General features: G+C 37.6%; 1 protein-coding gene across 1 annotated transcript in view; it reads left to right on the plus strand.

The window, feature by feature from the left end:
- Positions 1-1,706: 1,706 nt before the first annotated feature.
- ift80 (intraflagellar transport 80 homolog (Chlamydomonas)) overlaps positions 1,707-19,216 on the plus strand; it is a 95,818-nt gene continuing 78,308 nt past the window's right edge. The window contains exons 1-7 of the mRNA XM_049478665.1: positions 1,707-1,891; positions 2,118-2,199; positions 2,310-2,382; positions 3,725-3,948; positions 9,191-9,301; positions 11,171-11,239; positions 16,651-16,760. Of these exons, the coding sequence (XP_049334622.1) occupies positions 2,348-2,382; positions 3,725-3,948; positions 9,191-9,301; positions 11,171-11,239; positions 16,651-16,760 (549 nt within the window). The 5' untranslated portion in view covers positions 1,707-1,891; positions 2,118-2,199; positions 2,310-2,347. The remainder of the gene's footprint in view (positions 1,892-2,117; positions 2,200-2,309; positions 2,383-3,724; positions 3,949-9,190; positions 9,302-11,170; positions 11,240-16,650; positions 16,761-19,216) is intronic.

Genomic DNA, 19,216 nt, shown 5'->3' on the forward strand with positions numbered 1-19,216 from the left:
GATGTTCAGCTGTACAGCTAATACCGTCTTTAAACTCATTAAAAACGTGATTTAGTTCTGTTTTTTTTACATTACCCAAAATATTAAGGGATTTGAGCAATAAACTGTGTTGTGAACAGCAGAAATGTATCACACAACGCATGTGCCGAGTCTGAGCTATTGGTTTAGTCCAGAGGATCTTGAGGAAAACTCACCACCACGGTGGACGGAGAGGGCGGTTATATAAACCTGATTTTAGATATTATAGTCTGAATATCAGTGCTTACAAAATGTGAAATAAAAATAGAGAAAGTCTTTTTTTAAGTAAGATATTTAATATATACTTGGCAGGCAAGTAGATAGCAATTTTGATTTTAAAAAAGATACACTAACTTAAATGTTTCAGCATCATCTATCATTATAGCATGTAATCTGTTTAATTACTTGTTAATTTTTTTTAAGATACTAATTTATTATTTTGAAAAAGTAATTACTTACGTTCTCAAAATAATATGATAGCAATTGAAATACATTTGGTACTTTTTGTACATGGCGTACATAAAATATAAATAAAAAAGTAAATAAATATATTTATATATTCAGTGGTATGAAAAAGTATTTTCCCCTTTTATATCAGACATACATAACCTAAGTAAATAAAAAAACACTTTCTAAATTATAATTTAATTTATAATGGAAAAAACTATCCAAACCAATCACCAGACAATCCTGAAGAAGAAAATCCGGCCACCTGCTTGTGACCTTAAGCTCAGGCATACTTGGCTTCTGCAGCAGGACAATGACCCAAACAGACAAACAAGTCCACCCCTGAATGGCTTAAACAAACTAAATAAAGGTTTTGGAGTGGCCTAGTCAAAGTCTGATTTAAACAAGCTATTTATGCTTGAAAACCCTTCAAAGTGGCTGAATTAAAACAACTGCATAGAAGAGTGGGCAAAGAAGAGTAGACCAAAATCCTCCACAGAGATGTAAAAGACTCATTGCCAGGTATCAGTAAAGCTTGGTTGCAGTTGTTGCTGCCAGCTGACACAACCAAGTTATTAGGTTTATGGGGGAAAACACTTTTTCACACAGGGCTACATTGGTTTGGATAGTTTTTTTTCTTTTAATAAATAAATAAAAGTGCTTTTCATATTTACTAGGTTATATTTGCCTGATATTAAAGTTTGTTTGATAATCAGAAAAATATCAGTTTGACAAAAAAACAAAAACAAAAGAAATATGTAAGGGGGCAAATACTTTGTGTATATATGTGTATATATAGTCTTGTCTGGGGTTTTAGCAGAGTGCAGGCAATGTTTTAAATATTTAATTCTCCTTTGACTTATAATAATAGTCCATATGAACAATAAATCTCATATAAACTCGAGTCTCACAAGAAATAATAATGTGAAAAAAATGAGGGATACTATTGAGTTCTCATGGTGTGCCTTACAGGTTGTAATTATTATTGATTTAGAATTTAAACTTTTCTAATGTAGAACTTATTTGTGGTTATTAACACTTCTGTTGAAAGCATTTTTAGGTTGTGATGGGCAGTGCTTTGACCAATGGTTGATGGGAAAGCAGAAAAATAGACCAATCGTGGATGCAGGAAGGCGGGGCTTCAATAAAATCAATATCCCAGACATTTTACAAAATGTAGAAATATCAGACGCATTTTTAGATGCCATAAGGGGGCGTGTCTGATAAAAAAGAGACATTTGGTCAGTCTTATTTCTATAAAATGTGTCTGAGTGTAGCCAGACGAGCTCTCATTGTGAAATATCGCGAGAGTATGGCTCTGGAGAAGCTTCTCGGGTAGCGCTGCACTGGGCAACCTGAAAAACAGAAACAAAACACGTTAGAACTCTGAGGAATGTGCACTGAGTTAGCTAGCTTTATCAGAGACGTAAGCATACAGTCTATTCTCTGTTTTAGAAAGAGCTCTGTTAGTTTTTACGACTTCATTTTTTGTTAAAACAGCCGTTGGTTTCATACAGTTAGCTTTAGCTTGAGCTAGTAGACAGGCAGTCAACGCGTTACCCGTAGCAACGAGGTTTAGCTCAGAGGGAGGAAGGATTTCCATAACGTTACTTCGCCGCCTTTTGAAGCTACGCTGTTTTTTTGTGTTAAAGAGACACATTTGAGATGTTTTCGTATCACAGACGTTGTTGAAGACGGTGGACGAAGCTGTTGGACCACATTTCATCCATTTATGTAAGTTATTTAGCAACGAATGACTGTTGTCATGAGTCGAAATATGTAATATTTCTGTAGCTAATTATGTGGAATTCATCCTCTTCTATGTCTGTCCTGACTCTCCACAGGATTTTGATTTTATGCTACACCTACGCTGAAGGAGAACATGAGATTCAAGCTCTCTCTGTTAAAGGAACCGAAACATATCCTTTCGTGATTTAACTCTGTATTAACCAGCTAACCAGCTGCGGAGTTCCCAGATGTATTATAATTTAACGGTAGCCTAACAAAGGATATTTTCCTCTAATCAACATTTTCTAAACAAGTAACTTAAACATTACAGATCACGAAATGTTTACAAATGCCATGTTAACAAAACACAAGACATGCCAATAATCATAACCGTTACTGCTTGATATTAATAATAAGAACACCAATGATAATAGGGGTGCTGTCTGTTTCATTATTTGGCCAGGACCTACAGTACCAGTCAAAATTTGGATATACCTCTTCTCACTCAATATGTTTTTTTCTTTCTTTTTACGATTTGTTAATTACAAATATTATATTGAAGACATTAAAGCTTTATTTATTTTGTTACAAAAAGTGTTCCAGAATTTCCCTGCACACAGACCTGCACACTGTTGGTATTTCAATCTAAGTGTCTTCATGAGGTAGAGTCACCTGGAATATTTTTCTCAACATCTTAAAGGAGTTCCTGGAGGTGCTGAACAATAGCTGCTGCTTTTCCTTTATGCTGTGAAGCTCTAACTTAGCTCATCCCAAATCACCAACTCCGTTGATCAGGTTTAGGTCAGGGGTGGTGGAGTACAAATTTCTTTTTTTGTTTTACTACACAGTTCCATTCATTTTTGTCCCTTATTTTTATGTCTTTAATATTAATCTACAATGTAGTACAATAAATTAAATAAAGAAAACATGGGCTGAGAATGTGTGTTCAAACTTTTGACTGTTATTGAACACTGACATACCAAAAGTATTGGGATAGCAGTATGCAAATTAATAAAGAAATGTTCCCTCAGGGGACCGATTGGTAACACTCAGAAGTGTTATCTTGTGAGTAGGGATGCGCTGAAATACAAAATTGAGTCAAAACTAAGGAAAAACTCCAAATACAAACATTACATTTTCAAAGTTCTGCTGGCACTTAACATACCTTGATCCACAGTGTCACGTGTATACAAGGAATTTACAGGAGAAGACTAAATTACCACCCATGGTGGACTGCACAGTAGGTGGTAACGATCTAATGGCGTCTGAAAAAATAAACCAGAGAAAAATAATGCAGAAAGCCCCTAACACAGATCCCACAGGTCAGTGCAGTGTTCTTTAGCTTACATGTGACATGACAAAAGTGATGGGAGATGATGCTGGTTCAGTTCCCATGGCTTTCCGTGATGATTGTTCCTATTTTGGCCCTGTTTATTCTGGCTGTTGTGTGTTATGAAAATAAGTACACCAAAAGAGATGCAATAATCAGTAGGGGAAAATAACTTTTTACAGATCGCCTTAACAAATGTGCACATACAGAACTGGTCAGCTGTGTGGGCTGGACCACAGCTGATGAACTATTCTCCTGCAGTGAAGACCATCAGATTTTAAAGTGGAATCTGCTTACGAATGAGACCGCTGTTGTGGTGAAACTGCAGGACGACATCTACCCCATTGACCTGCACTGGTTTCCCAAGACTGTTGGTGGGAAGAAGCAAGCCACGGCAGAGAGCTTTGTGCTTACCAGCACTGATGGTAATATATATATTATTTATTATAAAGTTTTCCCATTTTCTTCCCAATTTACACGGCCAATTACCCAACCCACTCATTAGGACTCCCCCTATCACTAGTGATGCCCCAACACACCAGGAGAGTGAAGACTAATACAAGCTTCCTCCAATACAGGTAAAGTCAGCCACCGCTTCTTTTCGCTCGGAGGACAGTGCAGCTGCTCAGTTCTGATGCGTCTGTGAGCATGTATTAGATGTATTATAATCGAGCCGCTGCGCTGTCCTCCAAGCTGCATGAGCGGGGGTTCGAGCCTGCGATCTCCAGCTCATAGTGGCAGCGCTTTAGACCGCTGGACCACTCGGCGCCCCACTGATGGTAATTTTTTACACTCAGGTTGTGTACCATACATTTAGACCCATCAACACCTGGTAATTTAACACGTGTTTAATATCAGGATTGTATTGTTTCAATGCATATATTCTCACAAAAATGCACACAGGAAGGTAAATTTCATCTGTTCAAGCAGTGGTCAGGCAGTATATAAATGCATCCGATATTACAAAAATCATGCAATGTACAAGAATTTTCTCAATTCTGACAAGCATTGTTTTATAGTTTTATAGTGCAGTTAGCAGCATGCCAAGCCCACAGTAGCAACAATTCACTGTTCTGATATTGACACTGTTTTCCCTATTACAGTCCATTACAGTGAATCATCAGAATTGACCACTGTAATTATTATGGTATGTTATTAGAACAACCATGGTGCTGCTATTGGTGCTGATGCAGGAGCAACTGTGAACATGGAGATATTAGAACAGCAAACTCAGCCTTCACCTGCACCTCATTCTGTCACTCGAGTATCACTTGTAATCAAAGGATCCAGTGATTATGTTCAGGACAAATATGCACAAAGAACAAAAAGTAACCTGAACACATTTATTTACCACAGAAACTGAAAGAGGTGATTTTGTATGCCCTATTCATTTCTGATATTTACAAAATTAAAGCTCGAACCCAGAGCACCACATATGGGCATAACGACATGGTGTAGACTACAAAATGATGGTACTCCATCAGTGGCTTATGATTTCAAAGCTGTTACTTTAAAGTGAAAAGGCTTCATAAAGTTCTTTAAAATGGAAAATATAGTTTTGCATGATGCTGAAAAAGAACTACTTAGTTGTGCTAAGCCATAAGTTAGCATGAGAGTTTCTAAGCAGAAATATAAGCATGTTTTTTTTTTCATTCCTGTTTAAGCGGACTTCTGCTGCTTAAAATACCATGTTACCTGTTGCACTAAAACAGTTTCTATAAAAAGGTGCTGTGAATATAGAATTAGATTTTCCACTGTCTGTTAAATTAATATGATACTATATGTCCAAATGTTTGTGGACCTGGATCGAATGTATTCAGCTACTTTGAGTTGCGCCCAATGCTAAAACAGATGGGCAGGTACACACACGTGTCTCGTCCCTATAGAGTAGTATTGCCAGTAAAGTGTTCTATGGAGCAGATAAACATTAACTTATTAACACCAGGAGAAATACCAAGTGTGAGCTATAAAGCATTGAGCTGTGAAGCAGTGGAACTGTGCATTCTGAAATGATTATGCTACACCATTCTATAGTAGAGACCGAAGAGATAGTTACTCCAATTAAAGCAGGATAAACTCTTATATAATACTCTTAATTTGAGAGCAGGTGTCCCAATGCTTCTGTCCAAAAAATGTTTGGTAACAGTAGTAGTTCTATTGTTTGAGTTTCTGTACCGTATGCTATATATGTGTTTTTGCGCGCTTAGCACATGAAGACATGGAGTGGAGACGCATGACCATGGCAAACGACGTGTGGTCACCACAGTAATGGCAGTGTAGAGTTGCATAAACACACCCACAAACTGAAGCAGTAATTTACTCTGGCAGTCCCCCGTTGCGATGAAAACCATGTTCAATCTGTGGACTTGCTCTCACCCTTTTGCACGAGGGTTCGTTTTTTTTTTATACTCCCCGGTACTGCCCCTTCAGTGTGACATGTCTTTATTTTGCTTTGGGGAAAACTGCAGAAGCTCTTTTGCCTGAGTATCTAAGTAGAGGTGTGAATCTCTCAGGAAGATAATTCAGTTATGTTTTTTTTTCACCTTTTTCAGGACATCAGACTTCACTCCTTTTTCATTAGATTTATTAACTGTACATATTTTAATGGTACAATTAAGCACTTAATGTATAAAAAAGTGACTAGAGGAGCTGTTCACATGGTAAATGAATATCTACAGTTATTACCAAAAATAAAAGCAATAATAAGCAATAATACTACTGTTCTTTGTAAACCCTTAGTGGTCTCATATTTTAACTAAATTTTGCTGTTAAAACATTTTTATTTTTTAACTTCTAACATTAAGTTAGGTAGGTTTTGCAGTTAGAGCATTGGCAATGTAATTAAAAGTCTGTCATGTCCCAGGAGTGGCACTGTGCCTGGCTTCATAACTCTATTTAGTTTTTCAGTGAGCCACAACATGCCTTGCAACATTTTGACAGTACTACATTTAATTGAAGCCATATAGAAAGCACAAAAACCCAAAGTAGATGAAATGAGCATTAAAACGTACACAGAGAAAGGCAGAATTTTGGTAAACATACAATGCTAAAGCTCAGTATCTTTCTGCTGGTAAATAGCTAGTTTGTGCTGAGGTAGTAAACATATTAAACTGATATCAAGCATGATTAGTGATACTGAACACTTTATTTGATTTCATTTTTTGGCTCTTCCTACTGGCATTTTGCTGGGGAGGTGGAAGTGAGGCGTCAATAGGTTCATGTTCACCCGCTTCAGAGAGTCCTATTTTCCTGGCAGCACTTCTCTACATAGACATGCATTTTGCATCAGTTCTTATTACAATTATAAAAGTGTTAGGAATCTTTTCAAACCCACGTAATCACTGCAGTATCAGAGCGGTAGATGCTCTACACTGTCACCAGATTTAATAAAGTTGCCTCATCACTGAGGGAATCGAGTGATCAAGCTCATCTTATAAGAAGATCACACTGCTCCCATTCTGCCTTTCACTCTGAGAACTTTCCACTGCTTTCTGAAATAACACAGCATAACACAGTACTGTACTTTTACTTGGATACTTACACTACCTGAGCAGTACAGTTTAGAATAAATTACTTGCAATACTTAAGTACAGAACATGTTGACTACTTGAGTACTTCCACTTCAGTACGGTACATAAAGAACACTTCAGCTTTTACTCAACTATTTTTTTTGATGAAGCACCTGTACTTTTACTCAAGTCTGGGTCTCTAGTGCTTTTTACATATCTGTCTGTTAATATTGTACGTCCTGTATATTTGGTTGAATTACTCCCTTCACACTTTCACATAATGTGTCTATGCATTTATTTTTGAATGTTCGTTTCAGTTGTTTACCTCCTGCTGCTGATAGTACGACTCTGCGGCCGTATTGAAGTCTCACGTCTCAATACGCTTTGTTGCCCACGTGATCCGTAATATTGAGAGTTTTGACCCATTCTTTGCTTTGATGTTGAGAGAACCACGTATCGTAGTTGTACTCTTCTCTCTTACGATGGAAACTTGCACACCTACCTCAAGAGCTCAAATGTCACATCTCCTTTAGTTGTGCGTTCTGAAATGGTTAAAAAGAAACCACAGAAGTTTGACTTTGGTGGGTGGGGGAGAAAAGAAAAAAAATCATGCAGTAACTTTAGTGGTTTGCTCCAGCCCCAGTCACTGCGTGGGCCCCTGGAGCTCAGAAGATACATGTCAAACCTGGGCATGGCACTCGCTGCTGATAGACCTCACTGCACTACTGCTGCACACAGGCACAGACACGGTGCCTCCCCAAAAGCCATTGTTCACAAGTCGACCTCTTCAGTGTTGTTTCGTTTGTTATCTTTTTAACATGGTCTATTTTGATGGTCGTTCTCTGACTACCTGCTTTTCTGGGTTGGCGACGTTCACTTTTGTTTGGAGATCCAAATATAGCACTGGGAGAGAGCGGCAGCGTGCTGATTTGCAGTTTTAGGCAACCAGAAATTACATAGAACATTCTGAATTTTTTAATATGCATCGCCACAAAGTATATGTTTGGCTGGTGTCTTTGATAACTGTCTCCATGCCTGATCGCCCTCTGTCTCCAGCACAAGCGAGACTGGGCTAATCTGAGCAGCAGACCTTTTGAATTTGCTCTTCTATTTTGTGTGAGAATGATTTCCCAATTTTTGTTTTCCCTGAAGTCAAATATCTTAATCTGCAGTTAAAGACTGGCTACATTTTATCTAATACAGCATGTAATGCCAGTTGCAGCAATAGTTTTTCCTCATCGAGGCAAATTACTAATCAAAACCATGCTTGTGGCTGTAAAACAGTACTGTAAATGGTACTGTAGGTTAGCCTGGACTAAATAGAAATACAGGTACAGGCTATTTAATACTGCATTTATTTGGATCAGTTCACATTATTGGCCTTTTTTCTGGACCACCTTGCAGACTAGCCTAAAAGAGGCATTTCACTCACTGATTTACTGAATAAGTGCCTGACAAAGGTTATTAAAATGTGCAGGTACCTGCTTTTTTAATAATAAGAAGTTTCATGTGTTTGTGATTTTGCCTTTTTCTTGGTAATATATAAATTTACACTCATATAGCGCGTTTCTAGAAACCCAAAGATGCTTTACAATCACGTTTTTCACACAACCATTTATGCTCAACACTTAACCACTAAAAGGCGGCAGCCAATTGCGCACAGCGTGCTCCTAACAGGAAACGAGGACTGCATCAGGCACTAATGACAGAGTGCCAATAGGCACACAGTCTTACACACACACACACACACACACACACACACACAAACAAACACACATCAGTTTAGAATGCCCACTTTTCTGGCCAATTTAGAGTATCCACTTTACCAGATCTCCATGTTTTTTTGGAATGTGGGAGGAAACCCACGCAGACATAGGAAGAACATGGAGTCACTACAGTGTTGTTACTCAGCATAGCTACCAAACCGTTAGCATTACCTACAACACAAGTGGTAGTCACAAGCCATATTCATCAAAGCCCTTGAATGAATCAATTAAATATATAGATTTATTAAAAGAAAGATAGAAAGTCTATTCAAAATGAACTAATAAGATTTTTGTTTTAGATATTTGTTAAGACTGTAGGAAATACTGATGTGTTTCTACAATAACTTTGCAGTGACTTGACATTGAAAACATTTGTTGGTTTTGCCCTTTAGGTAAGTTCCATTTGATCTCCAAGACTGGGCGCATCGAAAAGAGTGTGGAGGCTCATCGCGGAGCTGTGCTGGCGGGCCGATGGAACTACGATGGAACTGCTCTAATCACAGGTCAGTTCTGATACTGTTTCGGTCTGATGTGTTCAACATAAGACTAACCCACGTCTCTTTTTATTTATTTTGAGCAAACAATTGTGTTTATTGTACAGTAAAGTGTAAATTTAGCATGTTCAATATCTTTTACACACACACAAATGCAAAAACACATTGTCCTCATCCAGTCAAATGTGATTTTATAAGTTAATGTAAGATGTTAAATAGAGAGCACAAACAAGACGACATAAAGCTTGCTGAGGTTTTATAGGTTGGGGAGCATCTTACGCTGTTTCTGCTAAACCAGTTTGCTTGCTTGCTTCCATAGTTGTAGGACACCAGGGTTGCCTGCTATTATGTTCCATACCTGGCAACCCACAGTTACTGGGGGCCTGGGCATTAGGTGTGATTAGAGGCTCAAAAAATAGATTTCTGCTCTGTAGCAAACAATTAAAAGAAGAAGAACATACTATCCGGAGCTCTGTTGTAAAGAGAGGCCTGTTCAGAAAATATAATACATATTGGTCTTCTTAAGTCCTGTGTTAAAGCAAATGTGGTTCTATTAACTACTCTGAAAGTGTATTTACATGCGTATATATTCATATATTTTTAGTTTAAAAAGTTTTTAATATTGACTTAAAAATGTGACTTTTAAAGATTAACTGTAAGATCATGTTGGTTTTCAATGAAACTTTTGGCTAAAACAATGTGTGCATGTGTCATTTTGAAATTCATTTGAGCCTGATAATTTATAAGGGAGTTGAACAATTTGTAAGGCAAATATAATTTCTATACAGTTCAGCAGAATTTTGCAATATTATGTTGACGTTCATTTTTTGCCATATAATATTTATCATAGAATCAGCGTCCTAAAAAGACACTGTTGGCTAGCACACTGAACACTGAATTGCATATTCTCAACTAAATTTAAAAATAAAAAGGGTTTATTACCTCCACCAGAATGTTCGCGACCTAAACAGGTTTAACCTCAAATGTGAGCAAACGTGACAGTGGGCAGAAGAGTAGGTGATTGATTCTGAGATAAGACGTTTAGACATAGTCTTCGCACTAAGTTCAAACAGAGAGTAAAAACCACACAGACACTGTAGGTGTTGCTTATGTCAGGGTGTTGCTTTTTGTCTTTTTTTTTTCATCTTACCTATCTTTTAGTATCTAAACATGTATTTCTGTGACCTATGCTGGGTGCGCACAAGATAGATTTCAAATTTTTGTAGTTATAGACAAATTCAGAGTGCCATTTTAAAGAATACCGTAGTATCACAACATACATTTGAGAACAATACTGGATTGACTAATGCTAAACTAATGTTAACATTAAACTAAATAAACATTACTCTGAATTGCTTTGAAGATAGTGCTTATAGAATTGTAAATAAATATATGTATATGTATATGTAAATAAATATAACAATTTGGCACCATGTGTAATGGACTTTAAACAGGTGTAAATCTTAAGTAAACCTCCAATGAATCTTTGACTTACTTTGATTTACTGATTGCTGTCAGAATGTTAAAAATCCATCATTTCATTTCATTTCATTTATAGATGAAATTCATAATAATACAATACAGCATAAAGACAGAGAGAGAAATATGTACTGTATTTACCATTGATTTTTATTATAAGAAATTTTGGAAGTTCAGTGAATGGTGCTTGTATCAGTTGAACTGGCATTTAGCATCTATTACAGTTAAATTAAAACTTGATAACCATAAAAACCTTCTTAACACTTACAAACCAGTTGCAACAAAAATTAAAATTAATAACTAATGCAGCCTATGTGCACTTTAATATACAACTCCTGAAATTTGTTAAATTTACTCTTTCAATGCTGCATTATCCCCCTTTCCTTTTTGTCTTCCTAGCTGGTGAAGATGGCCAAATCAAGATCTGGTCTAAAAGTGGAATGCTGAGGTCCACTTTGGCCCAACAAGGTATGTTCTACACCTTTAGATTATAGTCTACTGTACATAATGTTAGAGTTGGGCAATATCTCACTCTTGATATATTATGTAATCATAGTATGTAATATGCTTCTCTGAATGTACACTACATGTCTAACTGTTTGTGGAAACCCCTTGTAATCCTCACACCAGAACTTAAAAAATATCTACAAGAGACCTTCTCAGAACAGTAGAGACAGTTAGACCAATAAAATGTCTGAATATGTTTGTCTGTATAGTGCATTGTGGATGTTATCATTACGTACACATCACTGACCAAGTTTATGTTTTATGACAAAGAGGATAATGAGTCCTGTTTAATTGAGTGTAGTACAGCAAGCTTACTCTGTTACTTTACTATACTACTGTAGCAAATTTTAGTTTGTGTTAGAACGTTGTATTTTGTATTCTGTATTTATTATATATATATACAGCTCTAGCAAAAAAATAAGAGATCACTTCAACATGATGAGTTTCTTTGATTTTACCAAATTGTAAGACTAGAGGAGGAGAACATGTAAAGATGCATGAAAACTGTGATTAAAAACCAGGGTTATTCTACCAAATATTGATTTCTGAACTCAACTTTCAACTTTATGAATATGAACTTGTTTTCTTTGCATTATTTGAGGTCTGAAAGCTCTGCATCTTTTTGTTATTTCAGCCATTTATTATTTTTGTTCAAATAAATGCTCTAAATGACAATATTTTTATTTGGAATTTGGGAGAAATGTCTGTAGTTTATAGAATAAAACAACAATGTAAATTTTACTTAACCATTTACCTATAAATAGCAAAGTCAGAGGAACTGATTCAGAAACTGAAGTGGTCTATTTAGTTTTTCAAGAGCTGTATTTATTTTTCTATATTCTTCTATAATGGATGAATGGATTAAATGCACTTTGTGGCTCCTGGAATGGAGTTGAGAATATCCTAAGAACCTAAAATAGCACACAGGCTTTTGATGATGTCATAGATCATAGTATACGACCATCCCATTTTCAAAGTGGAAGTGTGTTAATGCTTCACTCTAGTGGACATTAAGCCATTACGATAAGGTCAAACCTTTTCTATTCTAGTACTGAAACGTTTTTCAATTGACTTCCATGTAACTCATTTCTGATGAGTATGTTATAAATTATTAATAAATCACAACTGCAGTAAATCTATCACAGAATCCATCTCCATAATGGAATACATGTTGTTATATTGAAGGTAAAAGCTAGTTTGGACCTCTCTATTCTCAGAAGGAAAGGAAATAGTAGGTAGTGTAATGCAGAGTGCGTTTGTAAACAAGGGATCAATATACAGCAACCAGTTACTGGACGCATAAATGAAAGTATTTGTCCAACGTGCAGTGAGTCTGAGATTAAAAAGGACAAGTCTTAGTGAGCATGCCAGCTGTAGTAATGCTGCCCTGTTCTACTATAGGCTTAATCAATAGATAAACCAAAAAAAATAAAAAAAATTGTTTATCAGTCAGGACCAAAGTCTAAATCAGGATTCATGTAATTGAGCCAATGTATACATTTGTTCTGGTTAGTTTAATTTTTTACACTACAGTTTAATTGAGTGAACTTCCTGTTGCCATCACCTGTATCTGCTGTGTCTCCCGTTATTTGATGTTGATTGGTTAGTAAAAGGGCCTGGTTTGGATGATGGCATGTTGTCAGTTTACTGAGTTGTCTTTTCAGGTGTTGTTATGAATTCTGCTTTCCTGCAAGAATCTGACTCTGTTAAGGTGTTTGCACGTCATCTAGCAGAATTATCATAACCGATTTACCCAATTCTTTTTACCTACAGTTACAGTGGATATTGGAATCTGTAACACAGGCTATTGTACTCATACTGCTGTGTGACTTGTGCACAGAGAGGGAAGGTGTTTTTGGCACATCGCCTGTTCTTTTTCTTCTTCTTTTTTAATTGGTCTGAGCGTCTGAAAAATACACTGAAATGCCAAAATGGAAAAGAAGTATGTAAGTTGATTTTTTTCTTACAGGGAACAGTTTAGGCACACAAACACCTGTATAAGTTGTGAGTTTGTTATTTGCTAGATGGATGGAATATTCTCTTTTTGATGTTGTGTGGACATTTTAATGTTCCTTAATCCACAGTGTCACATGTGCACAGGGAACATGCTCAATAAGGCATTACCACTCACAGTGGGCAGCACAGTCTATGATGTCTAATGATTTTGTGACCAGTGAATAAATGTGACCGGACTTATGTGGCTCAAATTGTCTGTTTATCTGTACATTCAATGCAGGAGACCTCACCCACATATCCCACAGGTCAGTGCACTGTTCTTTAGCTTCCATGGCAAAAATCATGGGACAGCATATTTGTTTTAAGCACCATTAGTGAATTAAAATAGCACTTAGGGTGCACATTGGCAAACAGTTGTGGTGTTTCTTTTTCAACTCCTCGGTTAATATGCAGTTCAAGTAGCTTCAAAGTGAGAACAAGCCAACATTAGTTATTTGCAGAGCATGTTTGTCTTGTCTCTCAACACGAGTGTTAGGCTTTAAGGACTACCTCACTCACACTTGGACTGAATGATTTAGGATGGCAATCATCTCCAGAATTACTCACTGGCTTAGAGCTAGCGCAAGACTGTTATAACTGGTATAATGCTGGAACATGACGCGAAATGCATGAATGCGCCAGTTCCATTTCATTAAAAGCACCATAAAGTTTCAAAGGTTTATTGGAGTGGAGTTTTATTAAATGCCATAAAACGATGCTTAATGATACAGTTCTCTATCCAGTTAAACGTGCACATATGCTTCACTTATTAATAGTTTCGTCATGCTGCTGAAATCTTAAACGGGCTTCTAATCTAATTCATGTCATCAGACGCTTCTGAACTGTTCCTTTATTGTCCGTGTTGAGATTGGTCATCATTAGAATCCACAATGTTTCCACATGTACAGTGATAGTTAGGCTTGATAATCAGGATGGTGACTTTAATGTGTAGAGTAAAACGTTGTGTTAGCTCAGTGGACAGCTTGGGAACACTCTGATCTGAATAATTGTGAGCTGTTATATTATGAGTGAAGGTGAGCACTGGACAGCACGCTCATGCGTTATTTAGCAAGGCCTGGTAGTGGGTGCCAGATGGATAGGACATATTATTTCTAAATTTGTTGCCAGTACATAATATTCTTCTAATATTCTTTATGAAATTAAATCTGTTTTATGAATGTTCTAAAATTAAAATTTAATTGCATTTGGAAGTTTTCATACCTTTTTTCCAACCATGGTTATAATCGCACCATGAGATCCCAACTGAGATGTCAACCAAATTGTGACTTTGGTGCACTGTTATACCCCTAATTTCAATTGATTGGGAGGAATCTATGGTAGTAACTGGTCTCATATTCTCTGAACTTTTTGAATCATGTTGTCATGTTTGTTTAATCTTTTTCGTGGTACTAAAACCTCAATCAGAAAACGGTGGGATAGAATGAATAATTTCAATTTTTTTGTTTCTTAATTCCAGTCAGAATGCTCCAAAATCTAGTAGAAAGCCTTCTTTGGACAGTAGATAGAGGTACTTTAACAATAGCAGGATAAACTCTTTTCTAATATACTTGATATCAGTAGAAATAACAAATGAGCAGGTGTCCCAATACTTTTGTCCATATAATGTGGAGTTGTGTAACAGGGTGGAACATAAGTTCTCCTTTTTTTTCTTTTGTTTCTTACCCTCTCGCCTTATTTTGAGTTGTGCACACACGCACACACACTCTGCCTTCCTTTCCCTCCTGCTCCCTCTTTGTAATGATCCTTCTCTCACTTTGTTTGTGGGAGGAGTCTTAGGTTCAGCTGGGGACCATTGGTGGGTTTGGAGGAGTGATGATGTAACCCTGACACATTTGGAAGAGATGGGAGAGAAGTAAAGAGAGAGGGAGGGGTTTGGAGGCAAGTGAGGGAGTGTAGAGAGAGGGAGCAGAGGGAACTCATCACACAGCCTGCTCCCTTTGCCTTCTGTCAGCCCAGGACCATGTGACCTCTTGGCATTTGTGAGAAACCACAAGCACCTGGAGCAGGGTTAAATGTCAGTCTCTCTCTTTCTCTCCCTCTTTCTATTGCGCTCTGTCTCAAACATCTTCTCCAGCCAGGTTTCTTTTACTTAGCTGCCTTTCTTCATGTGGTGTGTTCTGATGTGTGCAGCATTGCTCTGCTCTTTTCGTTCCTCCAGGCTACAACTGCATTTCAAGTTCAACTGCAATGAAACAAAACAACACAGGTTGTGGAGTTTAATGGGTGTAGTAATTTGTGTTTGAATGTGGCTGTTTAAAGAGGTAGAACATCTGTACCATCTTTCGGGAAGTTTGTGAAAGTGTGAAAATACATTTTTGGAGAGTTTGGGCTTGCAAAGCAGTTACAAGAAGCTGAGGCATGCTATTTTCACCCAATAAACAATAGAAGAAGAAAAAGAACTGGTGTCATGAAGCAGTATGGGCACAACATATACTACTACTATATTTACTGTCTACTGTAGATTAATCCTTATTTATAAACAGATTTAAAAGGAATCTGTAGCCAATCTGCTATGGCACGATTATGCTTTCAGTCATACCGGATCTCTCAACGTGTTGTGTGTGGAAATTGGGACTTGGTAAAAGTAAAAGTATTAAGATTTTTTTAAATCGATCAATTACAATTACAATATACAAATAATCAATATTATATCACAGTTAGTACCGACCCTGCAATGTGATTGACTAAGAGGCTTTCCATGATTGCCGTTATCAGCCGGTAATGTACTGTTCCGAAGCTCTCCATGTATTACTCCACCACATACAGATAAAATAGCAATGATGCAGTACTTACAAGCCAAACAGCGCAGCTACAGAGCAGCAATATAACTTTTTTAACTTGCAGAGTGTATAACCAAACAGATCTTTTTTTCTCATCCTCTTTATTCCAAAATCTTTCAATAAACAGCGATAATGGAAATGTGGTATATTCGCAATAATACACTCGCGGTTTGTGCTATAACATGTAATATCGGCACCGGTGTGCTGTGATGCTCGTGTGTATGTGACACACTGTGACACATACTAATAAATAATATTAAATAAACATATACAGATACATAGGGGTGTAAATGTATTCAGCTGTGTAACATCTATGCAATCTAAGAGATTCCAGCAACATACTGAATTAACAACATTAAAAAAAAAACACACAGGCAATGTCAAGTAGATGGAAACACAGCTCACATAGGGGGTGAAGACAGAATGTATACAATGTAAAAAGCTTATTAACCTTTTCTTATCGATTAAAGTACATAATTTAAGGTGTGAAAAACGTGTACTATGTTTTTCTGAGTTAATTACTTACAGTATGTCTCTTTTCTTCTTTCTTTCTCTGTCTCTTTTTCCATGCAACAGGAACCCCTGTATACTCTGTGGCTTGGGGTCCAGACTCTGACAGGATACTTTACACATTTGGCCGCCAGCTCATCATCAAACCGCTGCAGCCGAGCTCCAAAGTTCTGCAGGTAACACCAAATCGTAGCTGTAAGCCAGACTAGCGACTCAGAATCCAGCACACAGACTGGCACTCACTGTTTGAAGTGCAAACGTTTGTACATACAGGTGCCACCAGTCAGCCAGTTAGTAAAAGGAATATTTACTAAAGCCAGTCAGGGTGAAGAGCAAAAAGGGGCCTTTAGCTGGTTTCATTACTTCATTATGCTGCTTTGGAGGCTTATATATGAGCTTCTGAATATGATTTAAACAGTGAACCGTTTGAGTGGAGTCCAGTTTGATAGCGAAGCAGCAAAGCCCTAAGACTTGATAAGTTAGGAGTCTGGCATTAAATCCAGCCAGTCTTCAAACACTGCAGTGGAAAGTGGAGAAAAATGGACAGGATTGGGACTGAATAGTCTGGCATGGTCACACTCTATGCTAAGGGTAACGTGGAGTTCACAGTGTGTTTTCATTGGCCTGGGCTGGTTCTGACCTTCAGTTAATCATCCAGATGAAATCAAGGGAGTTATGCTACATGTCAAAATGTTTGTAGAACATTTTAATGAGTTTAGCATTCAGCTACTTTAAGTTTTACTAATTGAAACTTTATTGGGGCAATTTTTTGTTGCAATAATGTATCACATTTTCTCTTTTATCCACATCTAGGAAGGTTAGCTACAGTGCCATTGGTTGTAAACCTCTTGATTATGCTGCCCACTGTGGACAAAGACACATTCAGATCTCTGGAGATGGACTTGTAACTTTGAGACAGTTGATATTTACCTTAATTTTGACTCTCAAGTCCCCTACATTTTCTGTTCTCCATGTTTAGTGTGGCACACACAGTCACACAATTCTTAGATTGAGTCAACTTCTCTTATTTTTATCTGGTTTCCGATGTAATTTTTAGATTGCCCACAGCTCTTACTTCCAACAGTGTGTTTGTACAAGCATTGTATGCTTGAAACAACTCAACTCAACTCAACTCAACTTTATTTATAGAGCACTTTAAAAACAACAACAGCTGCAACAAAGTGCTGTACATAGCACATTATAAGATAAGAAACAAAATACTAGAAACAATGAAACAAAGTTATTTACCCACAATTTTGAAAAGGTGCCAATAAATAATCATGCTTTTATTCAAGATCCATACAGGAATGCTCCACAATAGAGTAAAAAACATTAATGATGGTTACATCAACAACAGCAGGATAAACTCTTTTTTTTTTAATACTATTTAATGCTTAAAGGGAACAATGGATTGGCAGTTGTCCCAATACATTTGTCCATATGATATATTAGGGAATTGTTTCTCCAGTGATAATATCTAGACTTTTCAGAGTACATTGTTGTAAGGATTTGCTTGCATTCAACCCAGAGAGGGCTTCTAGGTGGTAGATATGGTATTCCAGGTGATTGCTATGGTGTTGCTTGGCACTTGCTATGGTATTTCAGGTGATTGCTGTGGTATCACCTGTGGTTGCTATGGTGTTGCTATATGTTTGCTATAGTATGGTGTCACAGGTGGTGTTATAGGTGGTTTGATATGGCCTTGCTAGGTGGGCGTATGGTATCAAAGCTGGTAGCTGTAGTGTCGCTTGGGGGTCGCTGTGGTATACCAAGTGGTTGTTATGGTGTTTGCTATATGTTTGATATTGTGTTGCTAGGTGGTTGATATGTCATCTCAGGTGGTGCTTTAGTTTTGGTTGCAATAGTATCCAACGTGGTTCCTCTGGTATTCCTAAGTGGTTGTTGTACAGGCCCAGTTGGTTCCACTAGCATTGCTAAGTTTGTCCCTATTCTTTTTTGCTAAGTGGTAGCTGTGGTATACCGGGCGTTGAGGTGGAGTTCCTAAGTGGTTGCTACACTTTCACAGTTGGTTGTTATGGTGTTGCTTAGTTGTTGTTAATATTGTGCTAATTGGCTTCTGTGGTATTCCAGATTGTTGCTAAGTACTTGCTAGATTGTTATTATGCTATATATTTAACATACAGTTCTTTTGTTTCATATCCTGCAGCCGTAACATCTGTGTACGCTCTCTTGTCAGAGCTTAGAAAGCTTGTTGCTGCAGTGTGAGTGTGTGCTTGTATGTATATGTGTGTGTGTGTGTGTGTGTGTGTGTGTGCACATGTGTGTGTGTGTGTGTGTGTGTGTGTATGTGAGTGTGTTTATTGTTGTACTGGGTGCTGAACTGCACCAGGGACCTTGAATAAACAGGCCAGGGTTTAAGCAGGACTCACCCAGCCCACCCCTCCCTGGGCAGCAGCTGTCAGTGTGTAAAAGCCCTCCCTCGCATGCCCCCATGATCCCCCTCCACTCCCTGGCTCACCTCAGCCTGGGGAAAGCCCTGGACAGGCTGACTGCGTGGGGGCAGAAGTCACAGCAAGGCCAGATACACACTCAACACTAACACACACCCATCAGCACTAATACACTCATCAACCTAAGGACAGGAGGCATGCTTTGGTAAGCATCATTGAGA

This window comes from Astyanax mexicanus, chromosome 4 (genome assembly GCF_023375975.1).
Source record: "Astyanax mexicanus isolate ESR-SI-001 chromosome 4, AstMex3_surface, whole genome shotgun sequence".
In the NCBI taxonomy this organism is placed as follows: Eukaryota; Metazoa; Chordata; class Actinopteri; order Characiformes; family Acestrorhamphidae; genus Astyanax; species Astyanax mexicanus.